Source organism: Rattus norvegicus, chromosome 1 (assembly GCF_036323735.1).
Source record: "Rattus norvegicus strain BN/NHsdMcwi chromosome 1, GRCr8, whole genome shotgun sequence".
In the NCBI taxonomy this organism is placed as follows: Eukaryota; Metazoa; Chordata; class Mammalia; order Rodentia; family Muridae; genus Rattus; species Rattus norvegicus.
In genome coordinates, this window is record NC_086019.1 from 224,389,036 (window position 1) to 224,416,827 (window position 27,792).

The 27,792-nt window shown below is 43.2% G+C and overlaps 1 protein-coding gene across 6 annotated transcripts in view; it reads right to left on the bottom strand.

Moving 5' to 3' along the window:
• Pcsk5 (proprotein convertase subtilisin/kexin type 5) overlaps window positions 1-27,792 on the bottom strand; it is a 430,528-nt gene that overhangs the window by 125,213 nt on the left and 277,523 nt on the right. Inside the window, exons 1-2 of one of the 6 annotated variants that reach the window (XM_039109807.2) lie at window positions 4,109-4,953; window positions 3,597-4,011 (exon numbers count right to left, since the gene is read on the bottom strand). The exons of 4 other annotated variants lie outside the window; for them this stretch is intronic. In XM_039109807.2, the coding sequence (XP_038965735.1) occupies window positions 3,597-3,711 (115 nt within the window). In that variant the 5' untranslated portion in view covers window positions 3,712-4,011; window positions 4,109-4,953. Of the gene's footprint in view, window positions 1-3,596; window positions 4,012-4,108; window positions 4,954-24,612; window positions 27,215-27,792 lie in introns of those variants that run through there. One more of the 6 variants, NM_053823.1, reaches the window with a different exon arrangement.

Genomic DNA, 27,792 nt, shown 5'->3' on the forward strand with positions numbered 1-27,792 from the left:
GGGAGACATCTGGTAGAGACCATCCTCTGTGTCTCCCCCTACCCCAGGAACCACTACAGGCAAAAAGAAAACAAGAACAAGGAGACAGTTAGGAGAGTCCCACCAACCTTCCTGGTCTGGCTATGTGTCTGAGACACTGATAGAATGCTTCTGTAATCTATTCTTTCAGCATTTCCTTTGGTTCACCTCCCTCCCCATGGGATGCTTGGGTTGACAGGACTTGCATTTCCTAGTCCTGTGGCTCTCTCACTCTCAGGCCTAGGCGTATCTGTGTGCTGTGTGTAGTCACATAGGATACCATTCTGGCATCCTCAGGGCTGGTGCTCCTACACTCTGGATGGATCATAAATTTTAGATGCAATACACGTGCAAATATTTAGCTTCCTTCAGCTTACACGTTCTTCAAAGGGCAGAACGAAGAGGTGACATTCTTCTCTCCACCCTTGTTTTAGCACTGACCACATTAAGACACACAGAGAAGGAACCCAAAGTGAAGCGCTGGCCAACGAACCTGAGTCCAGAGGGGATACTGCAAGCACACAAGCTTCTATTCATTGACGCTTTCCGTATTACAAGTGCTGTACTATGTAATATCTAGTTCAGACAGAAACCTCTTTTGTGAGCGAGAAACTGAGGCTCAGATGGATGAAACATTTTGCATAAATTAATTCTACTAGGCAAGTGACAGTTGGGCTGTGCCCCAGGAACTCGGAGCCCAGCCCGTGCCCTTTTTACAACGTACCCCTGTGATGGATTCAATTGCGCTTTCAGTGTTCCAAGTAGTTTTGCTGTGTATAAAAAGAAAGCCATGCATGCCTTATTCAAACCACTTGGTGAGGTAACAGCAGTATCAAAAGGGAGGTCACTGTGAAAATGAATGGACACAGAATAGGCACGCTGCACCAACTGGATTTTCTTAATGATCGAATAAGCCTTCCAAATGTATGTTCTCTGATCAAATGGCCCCATGTATTAAAAGGCCATTTTGTGAATCAAATCAATTGAGCTTCTTAAGCAGTTTGTTGCACCTCTAGGCACTAAGCCCTTAAGTGAAACTCAAAATATCATTTTTAATTAGTAAAGCAAACTTATCAGATCTCTAGGAAAAAGATTTTTTTTCTCATTTGGAATGGCGGAGATTGAGTCGAGGAACTCCTACTGCCTGTGAGCACGGTAGCATACTGACCTACATTCCCAGCATGGACAGGATTTTTTTGATGCTTCTTAAATGCTGTCTGAAAAGAACATAAATTTGGTGTTTGGGAAATAGCTTGAAGCCAGAATACCATCTCTTCAACCCTCAGGTAAAAGAACAAATACAAAACCAAAAAAGCACAACATATATAGGCTCTTGTTTACCATTTCCTTGACTAAATGACTCTAGTGTTGCCTCTGTGTTAGTGAACGTCTACTAAATCCTAGGGTGATGGCACTGGAATTGAATAGGCACAGACAGGGGGACTCAACATCGTAACTCTTAATATACAGTCCACAAAACTGAAACTCAGAGACAGAAAGAGAAATGTGGTTTGCCAGGGGTTGAAGGTGGGGAGGATAGGGAGAGGCTGATCAATCAGTCAGAGGAATGAGTTTGTGAGCTTTACTGTACAGCATGGGGACTGTAGTTAACAGCAGTTGACTGGATATCTGAAAACCTCAGAGAGAACAGGGTAAGTGTTCTCACCAGCAAACAAGCAGAGGAGGCCCTACATATGTTAATAACTCAACTTAGCCATTCAATGGTGTATACTATTGCGAAGTATCCTGCTGTTTTTATTTTTGAAATGAGTTGCAAATATTTTATTCGTGTGTGTGTGTGTGTGTGTGTGTGTGTGTGTGTGTGTGTGTACAATTTGAGACAGTTGATTCTTTCCTCCTACCATGTAGGTTCTAGGAATTGTACTCAGCTTGTCAGGTTGTCAAGTTTGGTGGCAAGTGCCTTTATCCACTGAGCCATCTTGCCAGCCTTTGTGCCCTATACCCTGTTAATGTGTACAAATTCCATCAATTAAGGGGATAGACAGTGAAGTAAAATAAGACCCAAGGGGAGAAAAAGGTATGAGTGTAATTGTTATCTGCAATGAAACACAGTGAACTTGCACACTCTATCATGTCCTGGGCGTGAGGACAATATGGTGGACAGTTGTCCATTACACATCTTCAGTGTGCACACCATCTTTTTTAAGGAGGGAATTGTTTTGCCTTGGGTTTCAGAGATTACAGTTCATTATACAGTGGTGGGAACGTGAGGCAGCAGCTTCTCATATAGTGTCAGTCCAGAAAGCAGAGTAATTCTGGAGTGACCCACCTCCAAAAGATTCTTTAGCCCATGAAAACAACACACCAGTTAGAGGCTGCGTAGTCAGTCACACGAGCCTGTCAGAGCCATTGCAGGCGGGCACGTAAATTTTCCTAACCATTGAATGAGCTCTTTCTATCCCTGCAAATGATACTAGAATCTTTACAGGGTCTAATGGTATACTAGCTCTCTCTACTCAGCATGAGTTTTTATCCTCGAAGGCTTGTTCTATTTGTAGTTGCAGAGAGGGGAAGGTGTGGTATCTGATGCACACTGAGGGGCTGTTTTGGAACACCATAGTAGAGGTAAGGAGCTATAATTTGGTCAACGTTTCCTTCCTTCCTTCCTTCCTTCCTTCCTTCCTTCCTTCCTTCCTTCCTTCCTTCTTTCCTTTCCTTTTCCTTCCTTCCTTCCTTCCTCCCTCCCTTCCTTCCTTCTTTCCTTTCCTTTCCTTTTCCTTCCTTCCTTCCTTCCTTCCTTCTCTCCTTTCCCTTCCCTTCCCTTCCTTCCTTCCTTCCTTTCCTTTCTTTTCCTTCCCTCCCTCCCTTCCTCCCTCCCTTCCTTCATTTCCTTTCTTATCCTTTTACTTCCTTCCTTCCTTCTTCCCTTCCTTCCTTCCTTCCTTTCTTCCTTCCTTCCCTTTCCTTTTCCTTCCTTCCTTCCTTCCTTCCTTCTTTCCTTTCCCTCCCCTTCCCTTCCTTCCTTCCTTTCCTTTCTTTTCCTTCCCTCCCTCCCTTCCTCCCTTCCTTCCTTCATTTCCTTTCTTTTCCTTTCCCTCCCTCCCTTCCTTCCTTCCTTCCTTCCTTCCTTCCTTCCTCTCTCACTACCCTCCCTCCCTCCCTCCCCTTTTCCTCTCTCTCTTTCTTTACCTTTTGCAAAGCCTGTACAACTGCAGGAGTAATATTCTAACTTCAGGGGGCACCTTCTATCCAGGGCACACCATTTCCTTCCTCTTTGGAGAGTTGATAGAAGGTGACATTATTAGGACTATAGTCCACGGCGTATACCAAACACTCCTGACCTGGTCAAGAGAGCCAGGGTAGAGATGGTTAAAGTTTTAAGTCCTTCTTACAGAATGGACTAAGAACAGAGCATTTCCTGCTATGGTTTAAGTTCTGATACATGGATAATCTGTTTTTCCCCACTTTCATTTCCATAGCAACTCAATGAACCTTCTAACCTGCCGTCATCACGTGACTAAGCTAGGACAGCTGCTTCATCCCACTCGGCCACAGGAAGGAACATCTTCAAATTACCCCCTTTCTCTTCCTCAATGCAAAGACCATGCTGACTTTACCTTTCCTCCCCAATGCTCCTCTAGTCTCTCGCTGACCTGTCTTCATATGCACCAATGTCTCAGGCGACTCTCTAATTAGGAGGAAAGAGAAATCCTGGGAAAAGCACAATCGCATGACCAGTCCTAGTATTGTGGCCCAGCCCTGCTCTGGCAGTCAACAACTTAGCCTTTAACTGGGTCACTGTCAGCATCACCACAGGCATGGGTGCTGTTGTACAGCTTATCTAATGACAGATTTGTGAGGAGCCTGGAACCCCTAATGGTGACTAGGGAAACATGTCCATGCCATTTGTCAGGTTGCCATATGTTCCATTGGGAGTGACCACGCTGTGCTTTTCAAAACAGCCTTAGAGTGTAAATAGAGAACTGAAAACTGCTCAGTGTTGTGTGTCAGGAGAACAGGAGGCACCATGCTCTGCAAATGAGAAAAAAAGAAAAACCTTGAGTCACCCGACCTGGGCTTGGTTTTTTGAGTCTCTTCTCCAGCTGTCCCAAATTAATCAAACACATACTTCCCTGACATTCCTCTTCTGTGAAATGTGGATAATAACCTCTCGTGGTGTGTGGTGGGGATCAAATGGGGAAAAAAAAGACCTTAAAGCACCTTGCACAATGGATGGCAAAATGCTATGGTTACCAGAACCTTTAATTACATCACAATGTCACAACATTACATTTCTGTTAGCAATGTGGTTAGCGATAACTTGAAGCTTCTTTTGTCCGAATTAGGAATTCAGTCCTCAGAAGCTAACTCCTAGAACATTCTTCAAACCCTGGAAGACTGTATTCCAAATTGTGCTGTCTCTGCCATTCCCAAGAGGAATTGGAGAATGTATCGGCTACATATGTGGGTGGGTGGCAATGAGGCCGTGAAAACGAATGACCCTGTGGGCTAAAGACAGAGTCCTCTTGAAGCAACTGAGCTGCAAGATGCAGCCTACGCAAGTTATTTTATTTATTATTTATTTTGTTAACTGCCCTTGGAGACAGCCTCTCTGTATCAGAGTAAAATCAGCTTGTCTTAAATTTTGCTATGGAAAATTCCAGAGTTGTGGGTGTAGTCTTCTTAGGTGGCTGAGGTCAAAGTCTTTCTGAAATGGGCACAGCTCTTAGAAGAGGCTACTATCTAGGATGTTCCATCCCTCTGTAGGGTAGTCATTAGTCATGAACTACTTTATGTATGGATGGATGTATAAACTGTTTTTTAGGTCTCATATAACTCAGGCAGACCTTGAACTCCTGAAGTAGACAAGGGTGACCTTGAACTCCTGATCTCCCAAATGCTAGGATTATCAATGTATGCTTCGTTAAGTGGGAAGATGTCTACTTTCTTACTTGGAAGCTATGAAGACCAGGTTGTGTGTTGTTCTCTCTTGATGAGATAGAGGTGAGCATGAAAGTGAGGGCATTGGCATGTGTGTAGGTCTATGCCTACGTGAGATGTATACAAGAGCAGATGGGGCAGGGAAGGCATTATGGAAGAGACAGATCCCAGACTCAGAGTCTCTGCTGTTTCCCTGCCTACTATGTCCTGTCTTTCTGCATAGTTTCAGTGGTCAAAGCTCAAGATTTTGACTGGTCCTCACCCCTCTTAGAGAACAATGCCTTCCCTCAGAGGTAGGAGCCAGATTAAATACTCGGATTTACACTGAGATTTCCTAGATGTAGATTGTATCTCTTCCCTGCCTAGGTATGGGAACTCGGTTGGCCACTCTATGGAACCTCTCTGAGCTCTAGTCAATTTATTTGTAAGAGAGAAATAATCATAGGTGCTTTTTAAAGAGGTCAGAATAGGGGCTGGGGATTTAGCTCAGTGGTAGAGCACTTGCCTAGCAAGCGCAAGGCCCTGGGTTCGGTCCCCAGCTCCGAAAAAAAGAAAAAAAAAGAGGTCAGAATAATTAAATTACCCATCCCTTCAGGTGTGCTTCAAAGGCTAGCAATGTTGCCCAGTTGGAAGAGTGCTGGCCCAGCTGGCATGAAGTTCTGGCTTTGATACTAGCCAATAATCTCAGCATTAGGGAGGTAGAGGCAGGAGGATCAGGAGTTCAAAGTCATCTTTGACTAAATAATGGGTTCAAGGCTACCCTGTGCTACATGAGGCTATCTTTAAAAGATCCTTTGAAACGTATAGAACTCTGGCATGTGCTCAGATCAATGTTAGTTCTTGCTTTCCCAGTGAGCACAGCAAGAGCTCTTAGCTAAGCAACACGAGAGGAAAATGCTCTCTATAGGCATCCAGGTTTCAACACTCCTCTCCCACTCTTGCTATTTTGTTTGATTTACTGGGGATCAAGCAAAGGTCCTTTCTTGCATTTGCTGGCAAGCACTCCACGATTCTTCATTGTCTGGTGGTTTTAAACAATTTTCCTTTATTTAACTTCTCAACATAAGGCCATTGTTTCAACTCTGTACTTCCTCATTCATTTCTCTGCCTAGAAACAGAGAATGCTTCTCACACTATTGTTGACTTCAAAATACATGGGTAAACATCAACCCCTAGAAAAATCCTTAGCACAACTCTTCAGGGAGCACTTGGAAGAACGGACTGAAACTTTCATTAACTACTGACTTTTTTTTTCGGTTCTTTTTTTCGCAGCTGGGGACCGAACCCAGGACCTTGCGCTTCCTAGGCAAGCGCTCTACCACTGAGCTAAATCCCCAACCCCAACTAATGACTTTTTATAGCCAAGCAACACTGGTCATGTTTGATTGGCACCAAAGTCTCTTTTATCTTTTTACCCAGTGCCTGGATTTATAATCAATGAACAACACAGCCCTGGCTTTCTCTTGTGTCTTCTCCTATAGCCAGTAGTTTGTATACTGTCTTCTGTTCCTGCTACTGGAGGAAGTGGTTGTTTCTATTCCATAGTAAATGTTGATCTTTTACAAATTCATCTTTAGAAAATTACAACTTAAATGACATTAGATGGTTGCATAAGCCAAAGACATTCAAGTTCTCCTAGTCCACAAGCAGCTTTTCCCAAGCCTGGCCCTGTGCATTTTGGCTACTAGTGGTGAACAGAGCAAAGGATTGGGCCTCTCCTGGAGAGTTCGAGGCCCCAGGCGAATCATACCATGTAAAATCTGGTTAAGATGACTATCAAGATCCGTCTTGAAAGCAAAGAGGAGTCAAAGCAGGTCAGACAGCAGCCAGAGGGATTTGGGCAGGGGAGGAGGACCTGACTCACTAGCTTGGCCTCAGGGAGGGATCAAGGAACTAAGTTTCCAGAAAATAGCAGGCTACCTCAGCTCATCATGCTGAGTCAATGCAGATGAAAGGCATGGGCTGGACCCTTAAGGTCCAGAACCACCTAATATGGCATCTCACATATCTGCTCCCAAGGGGATGTAATACAATTAGTTTAATATGGAGTGGCTATTGGGAGAAACTCTGAGTAAGGACTTATATGGGGTGGACTTGACGTCTTAGATACCTCAGTCACGTGGCTCAGAACTATTTGCTTCTGGGTCATTTTTCTGGGGTATGTCTATACTTTACCAACCACACAGAATAGGCTCACTTCAATAACCCAAAACATAAGACACCACATATTCAAAACTAAACGTGGAGGTCAGAGCAGCTGGTTTCGATTGGATCCCTCTGCAAACAAAGATCAATTTCTTGCTCAGTTTTGGGCTCACCGAAGGAGTCAGAGACTATAACTGTATTGGTTTGTGTTGTTTGGGTGAAATTCATTAAAATCATTTGCTTACTGAACTTCAATATGGCTGACTTGGGCGTGAAAGGTTGGCTATGTTTAAGTGGGTCTCTTAGTTAGGGTTCTTTGCTGTGAAGATCCAGCATGACCATGTCAAATCTTATAAAGGAAAACTTTTAATTGGCACTATTTTACAGGTTCAGAGGTTTACTCCATTACCATGGTGAGGAGCACTGAAGCCTGCAGGCAGACATGGTGCTGGAGAAGGCTCTGAGAGTCCTATATTGATTGGCAGGCAGCAGGAAGTGAACTCGAGCTTCTGAGACCTGAAATCCTGCAGCACCCACAATGATGTACTTCCTCCAATAAGGCCACACCTCCTAATAGTGCCACTTCTTAGAGACCAAACATTTAAACACATGAGTCTATGGGGGCCACTCCTATTCAAAGCAGAACAGTGGGTAAAAAAGAAAATGGAGACTGACTGAGGAGAGGGGAGAGAGGACAAGGGCTTGAGACTGGGATGAGCAAGGCATCTAGAGAAGGGCAAGTGATTGGCATGGATAGAGCAGAAACTTCAACCCACATTTGAGGAAATGAAAAGGGAGTTTTGATAGGGGACTGTAGATGATGTCAGCTATAAGTATATCTGTTAGTTCAAGGGGAGGCAATAAAGATTTAGGTGGACATAAAATCTAGTATAGCTACACATGCAAAGCCTAGGAAAATAACTAGGAGGGGGCTCTGTTACATCTTGGCTGAGTGAATAGAACTTCAGAAAACAGAATGATGAGGACAGGGTAGGTCCCAAAGCACAGCAGAAGCAGCCATATTTGAAAGTGACATCTAATTGAGAGGTAGACAAAGTGACAAATCAGAGAAAGATTTGACAAAATGAGTCAGATATAGGATCTGCTCAACTCTCATGAGAAAAGCACAGGACAGAGAAGCTGTTCAAGAACATTGCAGAGAGAGCTGAGCAGCGAGTCAGTGCAGTGAGCTCAGAGTAGTTGGGTTCCCCCATGGTGAGTTCAAGCAGTTCAGTGCAGGTCAGCAGAGGAAGTAGAAGCCAGAGAATACGAAGGAGCCCAACAATTAGAACAAATTGCCAGAGTTAGTTTGATGTCAAGCAGAACAATTCAATGAGAAGCTAAGAGAAGCCAGTTTGAATCAGTCACCTTGGAGAGGTGTTTGGGCCAGAAGAATTGAGTTGAACCAGCCAGCCAGAGGTCAGAAAGCAGTGAGTCTCTGAGATGACATTTTAAATATGGTGAATAAAAGTTACTTTTACACTCATATCTGTAATTTTTGGATTAGTTACTTATCATTTGTAAATCTTGTTTCCATAGGTATAAAATGTGATAATGAACTCTTGGTCAATTGTTAATCACTATGATCAAATACCTGGTCCAAAACCCATAGAAGGGGAAAACATTTTTTTTGGGCCACGCTTTGAGTTGCTTTGGACATGTAGCAGCATGGTCTACTAAGGTGGGAATGAATGGCAGGGGAAGCCTGGTAGCCTCATGGTGACCAGGAAATAAAAAGAAGAAAAGAAAGAAAGAAAAGAAAATTGGTCAGTAGCCAGGGTGTCAGTACTCATTAAGATCATGGTCATAATGACCTAACTTCTTTATACGAGGTTCCATGTCTGCAAGACAAGAGGCTGCTTCATTCTAGTAGTGACACATAATAGAGGTGTTGTGCCTGGCATATAACAGATAACGAATAAATGCTATTACTATTATTACTGATAAATGTTAATGGCCTACATATAAGAAGTGAGTGGAGAGAGAAGAGTAATGTTTATGGGTTTGAATTTGGATCAGTAAGAAAATGGTATGTAGCATGGACAGAGCCTGGGAATACTAGCGGTCTAGCCAGTAATTTGTTAGAGTGCAGCTCCTGGCATCATGTTATTCACTTGCCCACATGCCACAGGCAGTGCTTTCACAGTGGCTGTTTTGAGACCTGCTCTAATTGGACTGCTGTGTTCTGTCTCTGACACACATTTAACAAGAGTTGATCGAGTAGAATACAGTGCAGGCATTCACAGCCCGTTCTGCCTAAAGGCATGCCATAAACAATCAGGAGCGAAGTTCACTGTTGCCAGATAAAGTATCATGCAAGAATGCCAAGTCTGTGAAAGAAGTGTCATCACCTGCCTGTTCCCATGGAGAGGCTGTCCCATCCTCCGCCAGCATAACTGTTTGGCAGAAAGGCCATACATCTGTAGACAATGTCACACCCACACAGAAACAGGAAGGTAAATAGTTACAAAGAGCTGTTATCACCATGGCTTCATCCGCTTGGATGTTTTGAGTATTTTGAAAGGTGGTCCCATGGGCACTTGCTTCTTAATCAGCAGCCAAGTATTACGCACAAACAAGTGTCAGCAGGTTAAATGCACAGTGCTCCTGAGTTTGCCTTCGTGGGCAGATGACTGAGCCTTACAAGTTACTTCAGACAAGCTGGTCTCTTCCTCCATGATCCCAGCTTATACAGGAAGAAGATAATTTGAGTTTATTAGGTTGCCACAGATCACACAATCTACAATTCATGTTGTTCTTGGCTTATACCCAATAATGCACACAGGGGCAGGGAGGGAATCATTTGGGGGAGACAAGAAGAGAAATGAAGGCAAAATAGTACTTGAGGATTGGAGAAGCTATGTCACTTCCAGATTGGCCAGAGGACTTCTATGGGGTTTGTTGGGAGTTTCATCCCCTGTACAACCTCCTAATTCCTCTGTCCCAAGGTCTCCTGACAGTAATGGTTTGTGTACAACTCTTCGCATTTCAGGTGTTCCCCTCCAGTTCACTGATCCTCCCTCTTCTGCCTCCTATAGTCTCCACATGGATGCTTTGCAGGATCTTCCAATCTCCATGTTCATTAGGCATAGTGGTTTGAAAGAAAACGCTCCCCCCCAAGGCCCATAGAAAGTGGCACTGTTAGAAGGTATGGCCTTATTGGAAGAAGTGGTCACTGAAGGTGGGCTTTGGGGTCAGGTCTTCAAGCCTCGCCCAGGGTGGCATCCACTTCCTCCTGCCTATTGATCAAGATGTAGAACTCTCAGCTACCTCCTCTCCAGTGCCATTTCTACCTCCAGGCCACCAGCTTCTCTATCATGACAATAATGGACTAAACCTCTGAAAGAGTAGGCCAGCCCCAATAAAATCTTTCCCTTCGTAAGAGTTGCATAGTCTCTTTGAAGCAATAGAAACCCTAACTAAGACACATGTTATCTGGTTACCATGTTTATATCCCTCCAAGTCTAGGTAGGTGTCATCACCATGAAGTCATAGGGCCAGCACAGAGAAGCCATCTTCTCTCATTATTTCCTACTACCCATACTTCCAGTGCTCTGCTTTACTCTGTAGATGGAATGGTCTGCCACAAACCCCAATTATTGTTTGAATCTCACTTTGAATCTCAGTTTGACCTAGAATTCCTTATGTAGTCCAGACCCATGTCAAACTTGCAGCTATCCTCCTGTCTCAGTCTCTTGAGTGGTAGGGTGATAGGTTTGTGCCATAACTCTCAAGTACAAATTCAAATTCTCTAATTAGGACAATCCTCCTACCTCAGCACTATTCCTTCCATGCAGAATAAAGTTCTGTGACTTAACACGAGCCTTCAAAAGCAGTTCCTTGCTTCATTTTCTGGTTGTTTCGTCTGAAGATTTCTTTGCAAACTACAGCAGACTCAGGGTATTCTGGACTTATCTTTGACATCACCACATGTGTATTTAGAAAATGATTAAAAGAAAGAGAATCTGCTGCAACTTACCTCAGAAGAAAGCAGACAGCATGGTGTACCAGAAGGAGAGACACATCCCAAGGAGTGTCTGTAACCCATGTTGAAGATTTTGTGTGTGAAGGTCACAGATTCATTGCCCCTGAGAAGTAATTCTCTGAATGTTTCCTACAGCATTGTGGTCTATAGTTTCACTGGAACATCTGGTTTGACAACATAACCTTCACTGGCCACCCTCTCTTTCTTGCTTAACACACATCACGACTCCCAGATAAGCTTCTTGAATTTTACTGTCACCTTGTCAGATTCTGGGAGGCCACCTAAGACATATCCTTATGTTCTGAGAGACTGGAATTACCAAGCTCTTTAAACACTCCCTTACTTGGATTATGGGTTTGCTTTGCTTTTACTCTCTTCTCTTTCTTTATCCCCCCAAAAAACCTCTCCTTCCACACATTTTGAAGTCACACCCCTGTGGCAGTTCCAGAGACTCTGTCCTACCACACACTCATACAGCTGTGCTCCACAGGACTGTGTGATTCTGCACACAGGCTTCTACCCTGTGGGACCTACTGTTCTTTGTGGCTAGCGATTATTTCCCAGGATGCAGAAGAGTATTTGTCATGAAATACGCTGAGTAAAATATGGTAAATAAGTAAACTGACACGTAGCATGGTAGGAGTTCAAAGGAAAATAAAAACAAAAATAGTTACCTAATAGCTGGAAGCACCACAGAAAGAGATTCATTAATTCACTAAACATGTAATTATCGAGATCCCAATATGTTTTAGGCACTACTTGGTATATAACACAAATCAAAATGAAGCAGGTGGGGCTCTGCTACTAAGCCACCGTGCTAAGCACTTAACATTTATCTGCCTTTATTGCAGTATGAAAGCCAAAAGGTAGGGAATCTCTCCACTCCTCACCGCGTTATACTCCAAGGCTTAGTGTATAGTAGGTGTTTATTGGCTGTTTGGTGAGTAAATAAGGCTAATGCATTAATGCTATTAGAGTGTAAACCAGAGTAACGGGAAGTATTTAGCCACCTTGTGGACGTTTCTTTAGTGATTAGGTGGGTAACACATGGCAATGTTCCCTGATGGCATATTACTATTTCTATTTTACTATTGAAAAAAATGGTGACTCAGAGGGTGGGGGATGGATCCAAATTCAGTAGGTTAAATAATGCCCCACTAAGGCATGGAGAACCAGGCTTGTCAATATTACTTTACATGGTGTCTCAGAGTTTTCCTGTTGTAAACAGACACCATGACCAGGGCAACTCTTATTTCTTTTGAAGTGTATAGCTAAATTAGTCATTTATTTTCTTTCTTTCTTTCTTTCTTTCTATTTATTTATTTATTTATTTATTTTTTATTAACTTGAGTATTTCTTATTTACATTTCGAATGTTATTCCCTTTCCCGGTTTCCGGGCAAAGATCCCCCTAATCCCTCCCCCTCCCCTTCTTTATGGGTGTTCCCCTCCCTACCCTCCCCCCATTGCCGTCCTCCCCCCAACAATCACGTTCACTGGGGGTTCAGTCTTAGCAGGACCAAGGGCTTCCCCTTCCACTGGTGCTCTTACTAGGATATTCATTGCTACCTATGGGGTCAGAGTCCAGGGTCAGTCCATGTATAGTCTTTAGGTAGTGGCTTAGTGACCAGGGCAACTCTTATAAGGACAACATTTAACTGGGGCTGGCTTTCAGGATCAGAGGTTCAGTCCATTATCATCAAGGCAGGAAGCATGGCGGCATCCAGGCAAGCATGGTGCAGGCAGGAGCTAAGAGTTTTGCATCTTCATCTGAAGGCTGCTAGCACTCACAGCGACACACCTACTCCAACAAGGTCACACCTACTCCAACAGGACTACACCTAGTAATAGTGCTACTCCCTGGGCTGAGCATATACAAACCATCACACATGGCAAAATATTTTGCAGATGTAGTTGCATTAAAGAACTTGATGTGGGATATTTATTACTAGTATTATTGGTTGAACTAACATAATCACCAGCATCCTTACAGGAGCAAGTAGGTGGACATTTGATTGTCGAAGAAGGTATTACAATGACCAGCAGAAAGAGGAGTTTAAAGCCCCGTTGTTGTCATTGACAATGGGGAAAGGGCCCATGAGCCAAGGAATTCAAGCAATGAATCTCTAGAAGTTGGAAAAGGGAAGGTACAGGTCTCTTTAGGGTCATGTGGGAGATGAACCTGCTAACACCTTGCTTTGAGCCAGTGAGATGCAAACACTGACCTCTAAGACTGGAGACTACATATGTGCTGTATTGAAGGTACCAAGTCATGGTCATTTGTTATAGCAGCTGTAGGAAGCTCATACAGCAAAGCTGCAAGTGTGATTGGTATGGCAGAATCAGCTGTGATAGATAAAGGTGACTTTCCTACTTGGGAGCTCTGCCTACTGTGAACTGTGTGGTTTGGGATGAGTAACCTAATTTCTTATGGTCAGGTCACAAAGCTACATGAGTAGCATCCTGCAGTAGAAATGTTGGTTTTCAACTGCTTTTTGCTGTAAGGAGGTCAAGTGAGGACCTGGATATTCACTAAGCATTGCCTGTAGGCAGGTCATCTCTGGAGGGAAGCATTGGCTCGACACTGCTTACTACTCAAGTAAGCACGGGGTTGCCATGGCAGTCCCAACAGGGACACACTTACAGTGTCCTGTTATGGTTCGTGTCTGAAATTTTAAAAGCTTGGCTGCTGCCTGGTGGGTTTTGAAAAAAGTGCTTCCATTTTGAGGACTCTGACTTCATCAGTGGATGAACTTCCTCAGTAGATGGGTAGATGGTATTAGGGTGTAGGGGGCAAGGCCTCATTGGAAGAAGTAGCTTGCAGGGACAGTATCCTGTAAAGATACTGCTTGCCCCAGCCAATGACATCAGTATCAACTAGGAACAGAATTCTTAGCTTCTCTGTTGGACTAACAAGCTGAATTAGAAATCCTGAGGTGGGATTGATATTGCCCAAATGAGGTGTCTGAGTAATTCTGACGCACCACTGCTCTGTGCCAGTCAGTCTTCTGAGAATCTTTTGGAGGGGGGCTGGGGATTTAGCTCAGTGGTAGAGCGCTTGCCTAGGAAGCACAAGGCCCTGGGTTCGGTCCCCAGCTCCGAAAAAAAGAACCACAAAAAAAAAAGAATCTTTTGGAGGGACAGTCAACATCTTGATGTAGACTCAGACTGCTCACTTCTCTGAGGTACTGTGCCAACACTGCAAAGACATTCTGGGATTCTCCCATCACAAGGGGAAGCTATAGTGCATACTCTCTCCACGGACTTACAGAGGGGTAGAGGTGGAATCTGTCTGATAGACACAGCAAGATGCGATTATTATTATATTAAAATGTCATATTCATCATTTAATTCATTAAATTGTTATATTTATTAAAATATAACACCTTTTTCTATTTTAATAACTGTGTATGCATTAGCTTGAGATGGCAAGGGTCCAATGATACATCTGTTGATAACCGCTTGATTCAGCTGTGCTTTTGAAGCACCCATATATCTGGAGTTTTCAAGACAAGACAAGGTCCTGTGTTCTTGACCTTACACAGACTATAGTGACCTGAAGCTCAGAGTATATGCATCCCAAAACCTGTGCAGGAATAAGTTAATAACAGAAGGTAGATTTTCTGCCTCTGTACTTTGCTGGTGTCATGGATAGAGATTTGGCTAGCTTGGGAATTCCTCAGTGCAAATCTACTCACCAGTGTTTCTGCTGTAGACCTCATGGTTGACACTACTCCAGCCAACTCCAGGAATCCTCCATGGTTTGGGAAGACTCACCTCTTTCCCTGCCTGTCCCTCATTGTGTCTATGGGAACCCCGTGGGCTGCCCTTCAGTTTTTCAGCCCAGGATCATTGTGTGTGAATTCTGCAGTGCTAGAATGGGGAGGGAGTAGGTTGATTAAGGACAAAGAAGAATAAAAGCTAACCCAGTAGCAGGTTAGTAGCAAGCTAAGTTTTGTGTATTTAATGGGAAAAAAATCTAAAATAGACCTTTGTAGAAAGCACATTTAAAAAACTCATAGCAATTGAGTAGGGCGAGTAGAGAAAGAGGCATTTGCAACCTTTTGTTTTGTTTTTGTAGTGCTAGGAATAGAACAGCCCAGAACCTCCCACTGTCCTGAAGCTAGGCAGGTGTTCTAGTACAGCTACACTTACAGTTGCTGTCTGAAGCTTTAGACTTGTAGCACACTGGTTTCTTTCCTTCTTTCCTTCTTTCCTTCCTCCTTTTCTCTATCTTTCTTTTTTTTTATTGTGCAGGAATTGAATCCAACGTATTTAGCCCCAAATTGTAATCCTTTTAGCTCAGTCTTCTGTGGTTGAGATTAGCAATATGTGTGGCTATCCCCATATATATATTCCAAGTCCATACATTTACTTTTGCTAATTTCTGCCTCCTCCTGACTTATCTGCATCCACCACAGTTTGGAATATGTACAAAAGGCTGAAAGGATTCAGCAGTTACCTGGCTAATTTGCCACTTCTGATATTGCATAATTTAATTCTCATCCTTCTTACTCCCAAACAAGAGGCAAACAGACAAACGTACCACCTTATTTGTCCTGACCTGACAATTGTATCACAGTATCATCATTAATCCATCCACCCATCCATTTCAAATTTATTGAGCAAATCTTTGATGGCACTAGCAGTGCTAAGCATGAGAGATCCAATAGTGAGAAAAAGCCAATGCTGTCATGTTTACAGTTTGGAGTAGGAGGCAGAGACAGGCTTAGCTAATGTAAAACATCAAAGGAAGCTCAGGGATGGCTGTAGGGGAAAGAAGAGGAAGGATGCACGGAGAAATGGAGAGGAAACAGGTCGAGTCAGATTTTGCAGGATTTGCTAATGGCTCTGGTAAACCAGAAGCAACAAGTTTCAGCAGGAGAGGAGAATAGTGAGGTCACATTGCAGTTTCACATCCTGATTCTTTCTTTCTTTCTCTTTCTTTCTTTCTTTCTTCCTTCCTTTCTTTCTTTCTTTCTTTCTTTCTTTCTTTCTTTCTTTCTTTCTTCCTTCCTTCCTTCCTTTCTTTCTTTCTTTCTTTCTTTCTTTCTTTCTTTCTTTCTATCTCTCTTTCTTTTTCTTAAAACTGAATCTGTCAAAGGTATGAAAGGAAGGCCCAGACCAGTGATGCTGACCTAATGTCATAGTGGGGAGGGAGATAGTTGATCCAGTGTGGGAGTGGATGGAGGGAAGAGGACAGATGGAAGAAAGAACCAGATGTGATTAGATTTGATCATGGACTGGCTATAGGCAGAAAGGAGGATAACATTCAAGGATGAATGATATATGAGTAGTTTAAATAGAATTAAGGGCCATCCCTAATGTGTTTGATACAGGCATTATCATTTAGTCCCAATGTCTCCACTGGACTATTATTGTACAAATAGAAAAACATTCGGCAATCTGCACTTCCCAGTAATCACACTGCTAGTAAGCAAGAAAGCTAGCATTTGAAGCCAGCCAGACAGCCTCCTTCCATAGTCTCTGTGACGGTCATCATGACATTGACCCTTTTCTTAGAAATGATGGGTGGTATTCAAAATACACTAGGTTCAACCAAGTCTCTTCCCCCTACTGGGAGCAGCAGAGGGCACCTGCCTGGTAAGCTGGACTCAGGGGATGGAGCAGGAGAAAGGAAAGATACAGTTAAGGCAGCTGTGTGGTCAGAGGGGACTCCATAAGAAGCCCTAGCTGATGGCTCAGTAAGAAACCCTGGTTGATGACAGGGCCTCTAGAGAACAAATGTCCATCCCAGCCTGACAGGACAATAAGCCGCTGCTCTGTCAGGTAATGAATGTGGAAGACACATGCTCAGCCCGGATCCCTAACAGGTTATCAGGAAACACACAATAATTTCAATTTGGACCTGCAGAAAAGGGTGCTGCTCCTACTGCCCACCTGCCACACACACACAGCCAGTTATGCAGTGTGTTCAAGAGAACAGGCCTGGAAAATGGCTGCAAGGATCTCATCTCATTGAGGAAAGGATACAAAGGCACAGTTCAGTAGTGAGCTGGCCGGCTTGTTGTTGGTCAGCTTCAGAGGGCCACAAAGAGCATGGTGGGAGCTGAGGCGTTTGGCTTTAAGCCATCAGTCAACATATGGCCAGTGCACCCTCCACCATGCATCCCTGGTGGATGAGGCTCAGAAACTGTAGAATGCAGGGGCAGTGTACCCTCGGGCCACACACCCAGGTAGATGAGACCCAGAGGCTATTGATTGCAGTGCTGAAGCTGTTCACCCTCAACCATTTCTTCGATCCGAAGAGCCACTAACTTTAGCTGTGTTTGACTACGACTGGTTCACAGCTGCCTGGTTCCTCAGAGCTCATCTTAAAGAACTGGATGATGAAGATAGGGGAGGTGTAGCAAGGCTGTAATGCCAATGCTTGGGAGGTGGAAGCAAGAGGATAAAGGAGTTCTTGGTCAGCTGGGGCTGCTTGAAACACTATCTCAGAATCTCAGAATAAAGTATGAGACATGGCTCAGCTGTTAAGGGAGCTTACTGCTCTTGAAGAGAATTGGTTCCTAGCACTCATGCTGGGTGGCTCACGAGAGCCTGTAACTCTAGTGGATCCAATGCCCTCTTCTGGCTTTAGCAGATACCACAACCACACAGCTACACACCTATGCAGTCAGCTAGCCAGCAATGCAAACAGGACACACACACACACACATACACACACACACACACACACACACACACACATACACACACACTAAAGCTCACGAATATACATAAAAATAAAATAATAGAAAGCAGTGGGTGCTGTGGCCGCTATTGTGGCTTTAGATAATTCACATCCATGTATCTCTGAAATGCTGTGCCACTTTGATGGCTCTCACAATGTTAAGTCATTTACAAATTCAGTCCCCCCATGTAATACAGGCCTTACTCTTGATAGTTTAATCTTTCATTGTTTTGTAACCACTATGATTCACAAGGCAACAGAAACCTATTTGAAAACAACCTAGCATTTGTTACCCCAGGCTTGCTAGCAGGACTCACAGGATTACAGTTATGGGATAACGTGTCATTTTGCCATCCTTCCCTTAGCGCCTGGGATACGGTGCTGAGGAAGAGCTGCAGGTCACCTCTCTAACGTGAGTCCGCCTGACCACTGAGCTCCGCTGAGTCCCCTAGCCTTTCATTAGCTGGCTCAAAGCAGTCATTAGCCCTCTGGGGACTGAAGCAGGTATGCTCTCCTCAGCACTCTCTCTGAATGATTGCTTCCCAAGTACATTGGCGAGGAGCCAAGAGGTGACTTGTATGGGGTCCTTGGGCAAGTCAATTAGCCTCTCAAGAGGGCTGACAGCTCTGGTGAAGAGGAGAGCAAAGAGGGCAATGGCCCATGAATCCTTACTTCAGCTGCACACCCTGCCTGCTTCGCCTGCCACCTCCCTGAGCAGTCCAAGTGGCCCTGGGCCTTTGCATAGACTCTCGTGAGTACCGTTCTTAAGGATCCTAAGGTTTTTTTTTTGACTTATAAAAATCTTGATTATCCTTTGAGATTCAAATCAAATGCCATTCTTCTCTGTCTCCTCCCTGTTTGTTTATTATACGGACTGTAATTAGACAAAGTATGCTAGACATATAAAATACATTTGCAGACAGGATGGACAGAAGGGCACTGGATCTCATGGAGTTGACTGACAGGAAACAGGCAAATGAATCATGAAGGCCACATGATTATGGCTGTGGAAAGAGGAAGGTGGGCGGATGAGCTCACACCAGAGAGGTGACCTGCAGCTCCTCCTCAGTATTATATCACAGGTTGTGGTGAGTATGACAAAGTAACCCATTATCCCATAACAGAAATGAGGTGTTTCTTTTTAAAACGAAGATTTGATATCCCGAAGCATAAACACTCTGGTTTGGTTTGAAGACCACAAAGAAAGTTAGTATGGCCAGAGTATGAGGCCAACAGAGAGGGCATCATGAGGTGAGGGCAGAAAGAGCTCAGAGACGTTTGGTTTTATTCTGAACAAGTGAGAGACAAAACCTGGCAGTCTGCCGGGTGGATGGGACAGGGATAAAAGAGAAGCTAGAGGTTCAGCATAAAGGCAGAGAAGCCTCTTAAAGACTCAGGGAGTGCACAGAAGTGGGCCTTTGAGAGAGAGATTTTGGAAGTACAATCAGCGGTATTTTGCTGTTAAGTTGGATTTGGGGCAGAAAAGAGGAGTCCTGAGCAACAGGATGGATTTATAATCGCCCTTTCCTGAGAATGGAGAACTGTAGGGGAGGAAGCGGTGGGGGCAGGGTCGAGGTGTCTAATGTCTGTCTTGGATTTGTTAATTGTGATGCCTACCAGGTATCTGAAGACAATTGCCCAGTAGTTCATTGAATCAGTACAAGCTTGGGAAAGAGATTAGGAAAAAGAAAGGACATTCTACTTAGGTTTCTAGTGTGTGATGTTAAGTGGTGGGGGATGTTTAAGGGTGGAGATTATTGGGAAGCCACTGAGACAAGGCCCCTAATTAAATTAAGAGAGTTGTGATGGTATCCCAGCTAGTTCTCATGACTGCATTGTTGGAAAAAGAAAAACAAACAAACAAACAAACAAACAAAAAAGTAAAAGAAAACAAAAGAAACAAAAAGAGGCAAGGTTCCTCTGTCTTTAGTTCTTAATGACTTCCTGTCTCTACCACGTGATCATTTCTACCCTATAGGAACTCAAGCCATACCTTTTACCAAGATGCTGTGTAGCACAAGAATGGAGATGGGTTTGTATATATGTGACTCATAAACCGGTGTCATGTTGGCTGGACTTCTTAGCTCCCCAAATTGTGTTAAATAAACCTGTTGTCTTTATAAAGTATGCAACCCCAGGTGTTTTGTCATTAAAATGGAAAGTTGATCTGTGGAGCTGGAGTTTAAAGCAATAAGACTAAATGCTCCTTAGAGAAAACGTGGAAAGCAAAGACAGGATTTACAGGTTGCTTTCTCTGGAAAGTATTCTTTCTGGCTTCCACTGCACTGTCCTCCCTGAGACATGGCCTTTGGAGTGAATGCTGAATTTCTCCTTCTCTTTCAAAGCAATATTTATATCCCCATGGAGCCTACCTGCTCTAACTTCTGGAGGTGTTACATTATATCAATCATTAAAATTCACCTTCATCCTACATTAAACTTAATTATATGCAATTCCTTAAGAGTGGAGTTACAATTGACTAGTTTGACATGTTGCAATTTACAGATATTTAATTAAGATACCATTTGATTTTAACCTTTGCAGCTTTATTTGTGCACATTAGAGCCAACTATATTTGTAATGTTTCACATTATTTTGGGATGCCCTTGGCAGCCTTGTACAAGGACAAGGGACATCAATACTTCTTCGGCAAAGTGAGCTTGTTCCTTTGAATTTTCAACATATTTTATGCCTCTTTAAATACTGTCATATTATAGCCAAGTTTTTTGTATATATTGCCCCATTAGAAGGTCAGTCTAGAGAAGGTAAGAACCTCAGAGGCTGGTGTGTGGCAAAGAAAGTTTGTATTTATTTGGGCCTATAAGCAATAAACCAAAACCCCAAAACCCCAAAACCAAAAAAGCCAGTGTACTTTCTATTCTTTCTTGGGAAAGGATTCCTGCTCACCTTGAAATGTTTGTGATATGAAGTTAATGTGCTCTAGCACTGTTAAAAATCAAAGCAGTATGGGCAACGAGTGGAAGTGGTGACTCGAGTCCCGGCCACACCTTCTCCTAGCAGTAATTCTTGTGTCAGAAAATTCATGACTGTGCTGACTTCTGTATGTGCCCAATTAAATAAAGCCATGTTAATCTTAAAACATTGCATACTTAAAGTATATAGGGGGTGGGTCGGAGGCTAAGGTCCTGTTCCCCAATTGTTTCTTGATCTATCAGTAAAGAAACCAGGAGTCAAGTGCTGGGTAGAAGGAAAAAGGCAGGACTCCCAGGTCCTGGGAGGGGAGGTGAGGAGATGCAGAGAAGGAAGGGAGTTTTTTTAAAACCATGATTTGGAGGGACAAAAGGTGACCATCCATGTGAGATTCTTGGGCAGAACAGACACAGGCCGCTTTTCCAGGTGGTAGGTTAGGGTGTTGAGCTGGGACTAAAGGTAACTCTGCAATTGAAGTTGAGCGCAGATTTAGGGTGATGAGCTAAGGTATTGGGAAAGGCACACTAACCACAGGAAATGAGTAGTGCCCAGCAATTGAGCCAAGAAGGCAGGTTGAAATTGAGCAATGTGTGTGTCTGTGTTTTGTGTCTGCAGACCTGAGGGGGCAGGTTGCACAGCCTCTTCCCAGACCTTAAAGTGGGGTAGCAAAAGCTACATGCTACAAAAGTATATAAAAATATCGACAAAAGGTCAAGGAGCTTACAATATGGATCTCAGAAAGTATGCCTGGAATTTTCTAGAAATATCTCTTGTTGCTCAGAAAACAAAGCAACAATTGTATCCAAACAATGGCCAACTGGAAGAGATCCTGTTAAGCAAATCCCTCAGTAATAACCTAACCAAGGCCAGGCATGGGGTTCATGCCTACTAACCCAGCACATGGGAAGCTAAGGCTGGAAGAATGCTGAGTTTAAGGCCAGTTTAAACTATAGTGCGAAAGTCTGTCCCTGAAATGAAACCAACAAACCCAAGGGAAACCCAGCCAAATCATCTCCTGAAGAGTCTCCTGGCGGTAGAGGACAGGATCCTGTGCCACCACTCATGCTCTGGCCTGCTGCGTAACTGCCTCTTTGCTGCCAAAGAACTGAATCTGGCTGGATCGTCACCTCTAGTGATGACGAGAAGACACGGTTATGTGGATTAGAGTCTGCTGCTTGGTGCCAAAGAGTTCCAATGAGCCACAGTGAAATTCAGTTCATCTTGGCTGTGCCCAGCTGAATATGTCAAAGGTTCTAAAGTGCTCTGTGGAGAACTTTGGATTTTATGGTCTGGCAACAAGAGCATCTGGAAATGGATGTTAACCAGAGAAGAGAAGCAGGCTTATACTTTCTGTGTCATGTACATATTCTGAGTTTAGGGCTCAGAGCCCAGCTTAGGGTAGGCAAGGTCAAGCTGCAGCTGGCCTTGGTTTCCCCCTGCCATTTTGTATTAAAGAATGCAAGGAGCTAGGATCCAACTTGCCAGAGTAGTTTAAGATTGTCTCTTGTGGTGGATTGAATGTGCTTGGCCCAGGGTATGGCCTTGTTGAAGTATGTGTGGCCTTATTGGAGGAAGTATGTCATTGTGTGTGTGGGCTTTAAGGCCTTCCTCCTAGCTGCTTTGAAGCCAGTCTTCTTCCAGCTGCCTTCAGACGAAGAGGTAGAGCTCCCAGCTCCTCCTGCACCATGCCTGCCTGGATGCTGCCATTCTTCTCACCTTGATGATAATGGACCGAATCTCTGAACCTGTAAACCAATTCCAACTAATTGTTGTCTTTATAAGAGTTGGCTTGGTCATGGTGTCTGTTCACAGTGGTAAAATCTAACTAAGATGCCTCTTGGTTAACACGTTGCTTTGTGCTGGTATTCTGTCTGATGCTGGATGATGATGAAAACACTGTGAAGAACATGTATCTCTCCACGCCAGCATCTCAGGAGTCTTTCTACTGGGGTATACGGATGGAAAGAGTGTGGAGAGTAGGGGTTGTGTATTTCCACACTCAAATATGCTGACAATGTTGATCACTCAATAAACTAGTCACAAAGCCAATTGACTCCCTTCCCTACCAAGTTCATGGCTTGCAACTTCCTGATAAGCCTGAGATGGCCTCTAGTAAGCCAGGGCTTCTACTGGGATAGAACTTGAGAACTTTGCAATTGGGTGGGACTGGGCAGAGACTAGCACCAAATGCAAAAGTGTAGTCATTTCTTGACTAGGCCATTGTAAGTTAAACTACTGCCCTTTGTAGCAATGAACTTAAATGAGCTTAAAACCATGAAAGTACCTTCCTGATCTGAACCTCTCATGTAGACAGACTCCCTGGTAGGCAGTTAGGGAGAGGGACCATGACTAGGTAACAAAGATAGCTAACTTCCATGGTGGCTAGTCTCTTCACCATCCTCTGAATCTGATACAAGTGTCTGGCAGCTGAAACAAAGGCCTTATGGACTTTTCCCCCTGCAGGTAGGGCTTCTGCTGGTGGACTGGCTCAACACGTTCAAGGTTGGATCAAGGCATGTTGGTCAATCAGCCATTTTGCCTTTTTTTCAAATTGAACAATCCTGAATGAGAGAAGACCCTTCAAGGTCTTTGACATCTCCAGCCCTCAAGGAAAAGCTGATGGTCTTTGGCTTCTCAAATCATCTCTCTGTTTTGCAGACGGTTGTTTTCCTCTGTGCCAGATACATGTGTTTCCTCACACCTAATAAAAGCTATTCCTAAATTCCTGATTCTGTCTGCTCCTGTTTGCTGTGTTTGAGATGTCTCAAGCTGCTACCTGTCCTGCTTGACAATTTTTCCTGCCTTTTGCCTCTTTAACTGGTAGAGAAAACAAATCCTATCAGGACCTCTGAACCTGACCAAGACTCCTAGACAGAAATAGCCATAGACCAATTGTACTCCTATTTGCTCCAGGAACTCTCCCTTGACCAGTTTGGCCTAAATGTAAAAGTGACCCACCTACAAGACTCGTAACTCCCAGCCTTCTGTCCTTTCTCAACTTCATTATTGTAATTATCAATGTGCTGCCTCAGTTGGTTTGGAGTACATATGTTCCAGCTCCCTGATGGTAAACAGGATAACACATGTATCCCTGCTCTGGCGTCCTTCTCAGACTCAGTAGAGGTTATGTGTACATTAGGATATATGTGTTATATTTCCATGGTGTGTGCTGTACCATGGTCACTAAAATGAAGTCCCTTTGTCTTCATATTGGGACTGTATGATAGCAGAAGCTTTCTCTTGTGTCTTCTGTATGCTCTGATGGTTTAATCAGGCTGGAACTCACCTGGCTGCTTTGGCTGATTTCTCACTCATTTCTCTGCCCAATGGCAAGTAGTGAACTACCAGGGGAAATGACTGCATTTCAAGCAGGGGCCACAAGAATATAGATCCACAGCTCAGTTTAGCTCATTTCCCAGTTCCATTCAGTGCTATGTCTCAGAGATTCCTGCTGGACAAAGTCATCCTTTAGGTGTTCACAGCTAGCCACCGGCAAATTCATACAAGCTGTCAACAAACTGAACCTTTCTTTTTCACAGTTTTTATATCTGCTACATCCTTGCCTACTCCCCCATTCATATTCTCCACCCCTCCCCCATTTCTCTGCAGAAATGACTCAGTTACTTGCTACAACAGCAACCAGGTAGCTACTACAGCTGGACAGGAACTATGCCAAGATTTAATAGGTATTTTTGTTATGTTCTTCCTAAAAATGAGATTTAACATACATCACTGTCCAAATGTTACCTGTTCTGTGTGTCGTTTCCTCCTCCTTCCTGTTTCTACCCATCTTCCTTTTTTCCTATCTGTACTTACACTTAGATGTTTTATTCACGTCCACTGACCCTTCACATTCTGCTTCTCTATGGAAGCAGAGAAGTTTCTCGTCCACTGAGCCTTTCAGAGATGTTTACCCATGGGTACGAAGAGATCAAATAAACAGGAACTTAGGTTAATTTAATAGAAAAAATAAAATATGGAATAACATTGATTTGGGCCAGTATCAATTACAACTGTTCTATATTTTACAAAAAAAACAACTGAACATTTTACACATGTACAGTATTTTTCAGCAAAGTGGATTTGGATTTAACAACAGGTCACTATTAATTAGTGAATTAAAGATCGAAAGATAAAAGAAAACAGAAAATAGGACGTTTGTCTCCAGAGGATAAGAGCATTTGTCACGTCTCCAAACTTTGTGCTATCCATCACATATACTCATTATGAATATATATATTTATACATAATATATAACATTAACGTAAACTTTGAAAGCATTATGTTCTAGTTAATAATGTAGATAAATGAGGCAGTAACACACGAGTTGTTAAACCGGTATTTCCGTGATGTGCACCTGCATCTTCAGTGGGATGTGGAATGCACAGCGGTGGACCCCAGTGATTTTGCTATCATACTGGTGGTTAATTTTCTAAGGACAAAGATATCAGCTTTATCTTTTGTATTACTGTGACCCTGTGCCTCTAATTGTATAGACTTGCCTAATCAACTCCATTTGTTTGCAGGCAAGTCTAGTCTTTGCCATCTGTCTGGCTTATGTTTACGTCTGTTCATTTAAAGCTTGTGTGTTTAAACATAAGAAGAATACACTGTGGTCAGGAATCCCTCTGCTCCTCAAGTCAGAAGAGCCAACAGTGTTCTAAAGAGGAAAAAGTTGCCCAGCATAAGCTGCCAATTCCTTAGTTCCTGTGAATCACCTGACTCGGTAACATTGGAAAGGGTTCGATAGACCAATTTCTCATTATGTACCTGCAGCTAGAAGTGAACTTTGTTGCCTAGGGATATTTCCAGGGTAGGCTGTTTACTGCTTGTTTGTGTGAGCAGGGACTTTAGCCTCCACATCCCAGCTCCTTCCCAAGAGCACCATTGTCTTCTCAGCAGCGAAGCCACAGCATCTTGGAAGTGCGGCTTTCCAAAGCTTAGAGCCTGGAGATACCTGGCCATGTCCCCAGTCCATGAGGTCACCACAGAGATTTGATAGGATAAATGAAGGTGTGTGATATCAGTTATTCTCAGAGGAACTACCAAAAGATTTATCAGGTTCATCATTTTCAACCACAGATGCAAAGTAGTTTCTCTATCAATTAGTATTCTAGGTTCTACGAAATGTTTATGGAGTCACAGAAAACCAGCAAGCACATTTTGAATCAAAGAAACTGACCCCAGCTCCATGACATTCGGTGGACAGGTGCATAATAAGAACATGATCCCTAGTTATAGAAGGACAGAGGAATGAGAAAATACAGAACCAGGAGGGTACAATCATGCCACCCACATTCAATTTCCAGTTTTATTTCCTTAGAATGACAGGAGACAACGCATGTAATAAGCACCATTGAAAATTGCTGCTCCACTAGTGTAAGCGTGAGCTTAAATATTATTTAAATAAATTTCATCTCTTAAAAAATACAGGACTTCTTAGAAACCTTTGACCCCAGGAAGAAATTTCCTGCATCATAATCCAAATGCTTCTCACTGTGACAAATGTAATTTCTGATGGTAGTTAAAAATAACAGTAGGGGGGAATGGCTAGATAGCACCGAGAGGTTGTACAGAGCCTACAGAAGGCTCTCTGGGCTTCGGGGGACCTGGACCAGCCTCAGCCCTTCTGGATATCACATGCTTCTACCATCCATTTGACTCTGTAGAACAATCCATTTTACCAGCTGTGTAAAAAATAACCCAATTGACAGTGTTTGAAACGCCAGTGGCAGAAAGTCTGTCTGATGAAGCCAGTGGAGGAGACTTATCAGGTAAGAAAAGTGCAAAAAAAAAAAATAAAAAACCAAAACCCACCCAAACAGAACAGAATGCAAGGTACAAAGCAAATCATGTGTGGAAAGGTGTCGCCATGGAATCGTGAAACACCAAGACATGACACACTGTGCAGGATCCTAAGGTCCAGTTTCCTGTCCTTTTCCCTGGCTGCAGACGAAAGCCAGAAAAACGACTGAGGCAAAAGCTCTCTGTTCATTCTGATCTATGTGTGCTTTTGTGATGTTTTTGGGGAAAAATTATTTTTTAGGAATTTTTAAAGGAGAAACAGTGAGTGACTGCAAAGGAATAAAATGGACCTTCAAACCAGGGCAGGAAATCAAATCATTACTTTAACGTCAAATTTTGGCATCAAATACTTTGGTTATACAATACTGTCTCTGTGATTCTGGTTGTTTAACACTAAACAGCCAGTTATAAAAGGTAGGCTTGTTGTAGGCTTTTTCTTTTTCTTCTATTTAAGTTCTGACAAAACAGTTCACCATCTCCCTGCACAAACTTGAGATAGAGAGAGAGAAAAAAAAAAGATAGCAAGAAAGAGAGAGGTGGTTTGCAGTTTTTGGCTTTTTTTCTTTAATAATATGGAATAATCTATAAGTCTACAGGAACAGGGATGTAAGGTGGCTGCTCAGCCTTGGAATGTACATGTTTTGCAGCACAGTTGTTGTAGAACTTTCCGCTGACATAGATTGTTCTTTTTCACAAGCATACAGAAGCCTCCTTCTGCCCAGGACTCTTCCGTTGCTTTTCCGGAAGTCAGCAAGAGAGAGGGGGAGTAGAGTGGAGGGCAGCGTGACACACCGAGGTAAGTTTTGATTGGCCAGAGAGGTAGATTTGGGGGATTGGAAGAGGTCATTCAGGAGCAGGCACAGGGGGGAATTTGGTCCACCCAAAGTGATTTCAGTCAGCAGCAGTGTTTTCAAGGAGAAATATTGCAGTCCAGTAGTAAATGTGATTGGTATCCATTTGTGAAAGGAAAAAGAGAGTGGAAAAAAGAATAAATTAGAAATCAATAACATCACAAGCAAGGAACTTTTCTTCTTGGAATTATCAAGAGCAGAAAAATATTCAGTCATTTGTACCATATTTCATAGAATCCAAGATACAATGAATCCAAGACAGTTCAAGATTGACTATTACTTCAGTATCACAATGTAATAATGCTTACACTGTGATACCATAGTCTCCTAGCCATTGGAATTTTAATTTTATTCTTATTAACAGTATGTGATATAATGCTCCGTGTATAGTTCTTCGATGTTCATTTGAACTGCGGTTAAATGACACAGGAGAACCAGCAGCCACAGGCTTCATTCAACTCA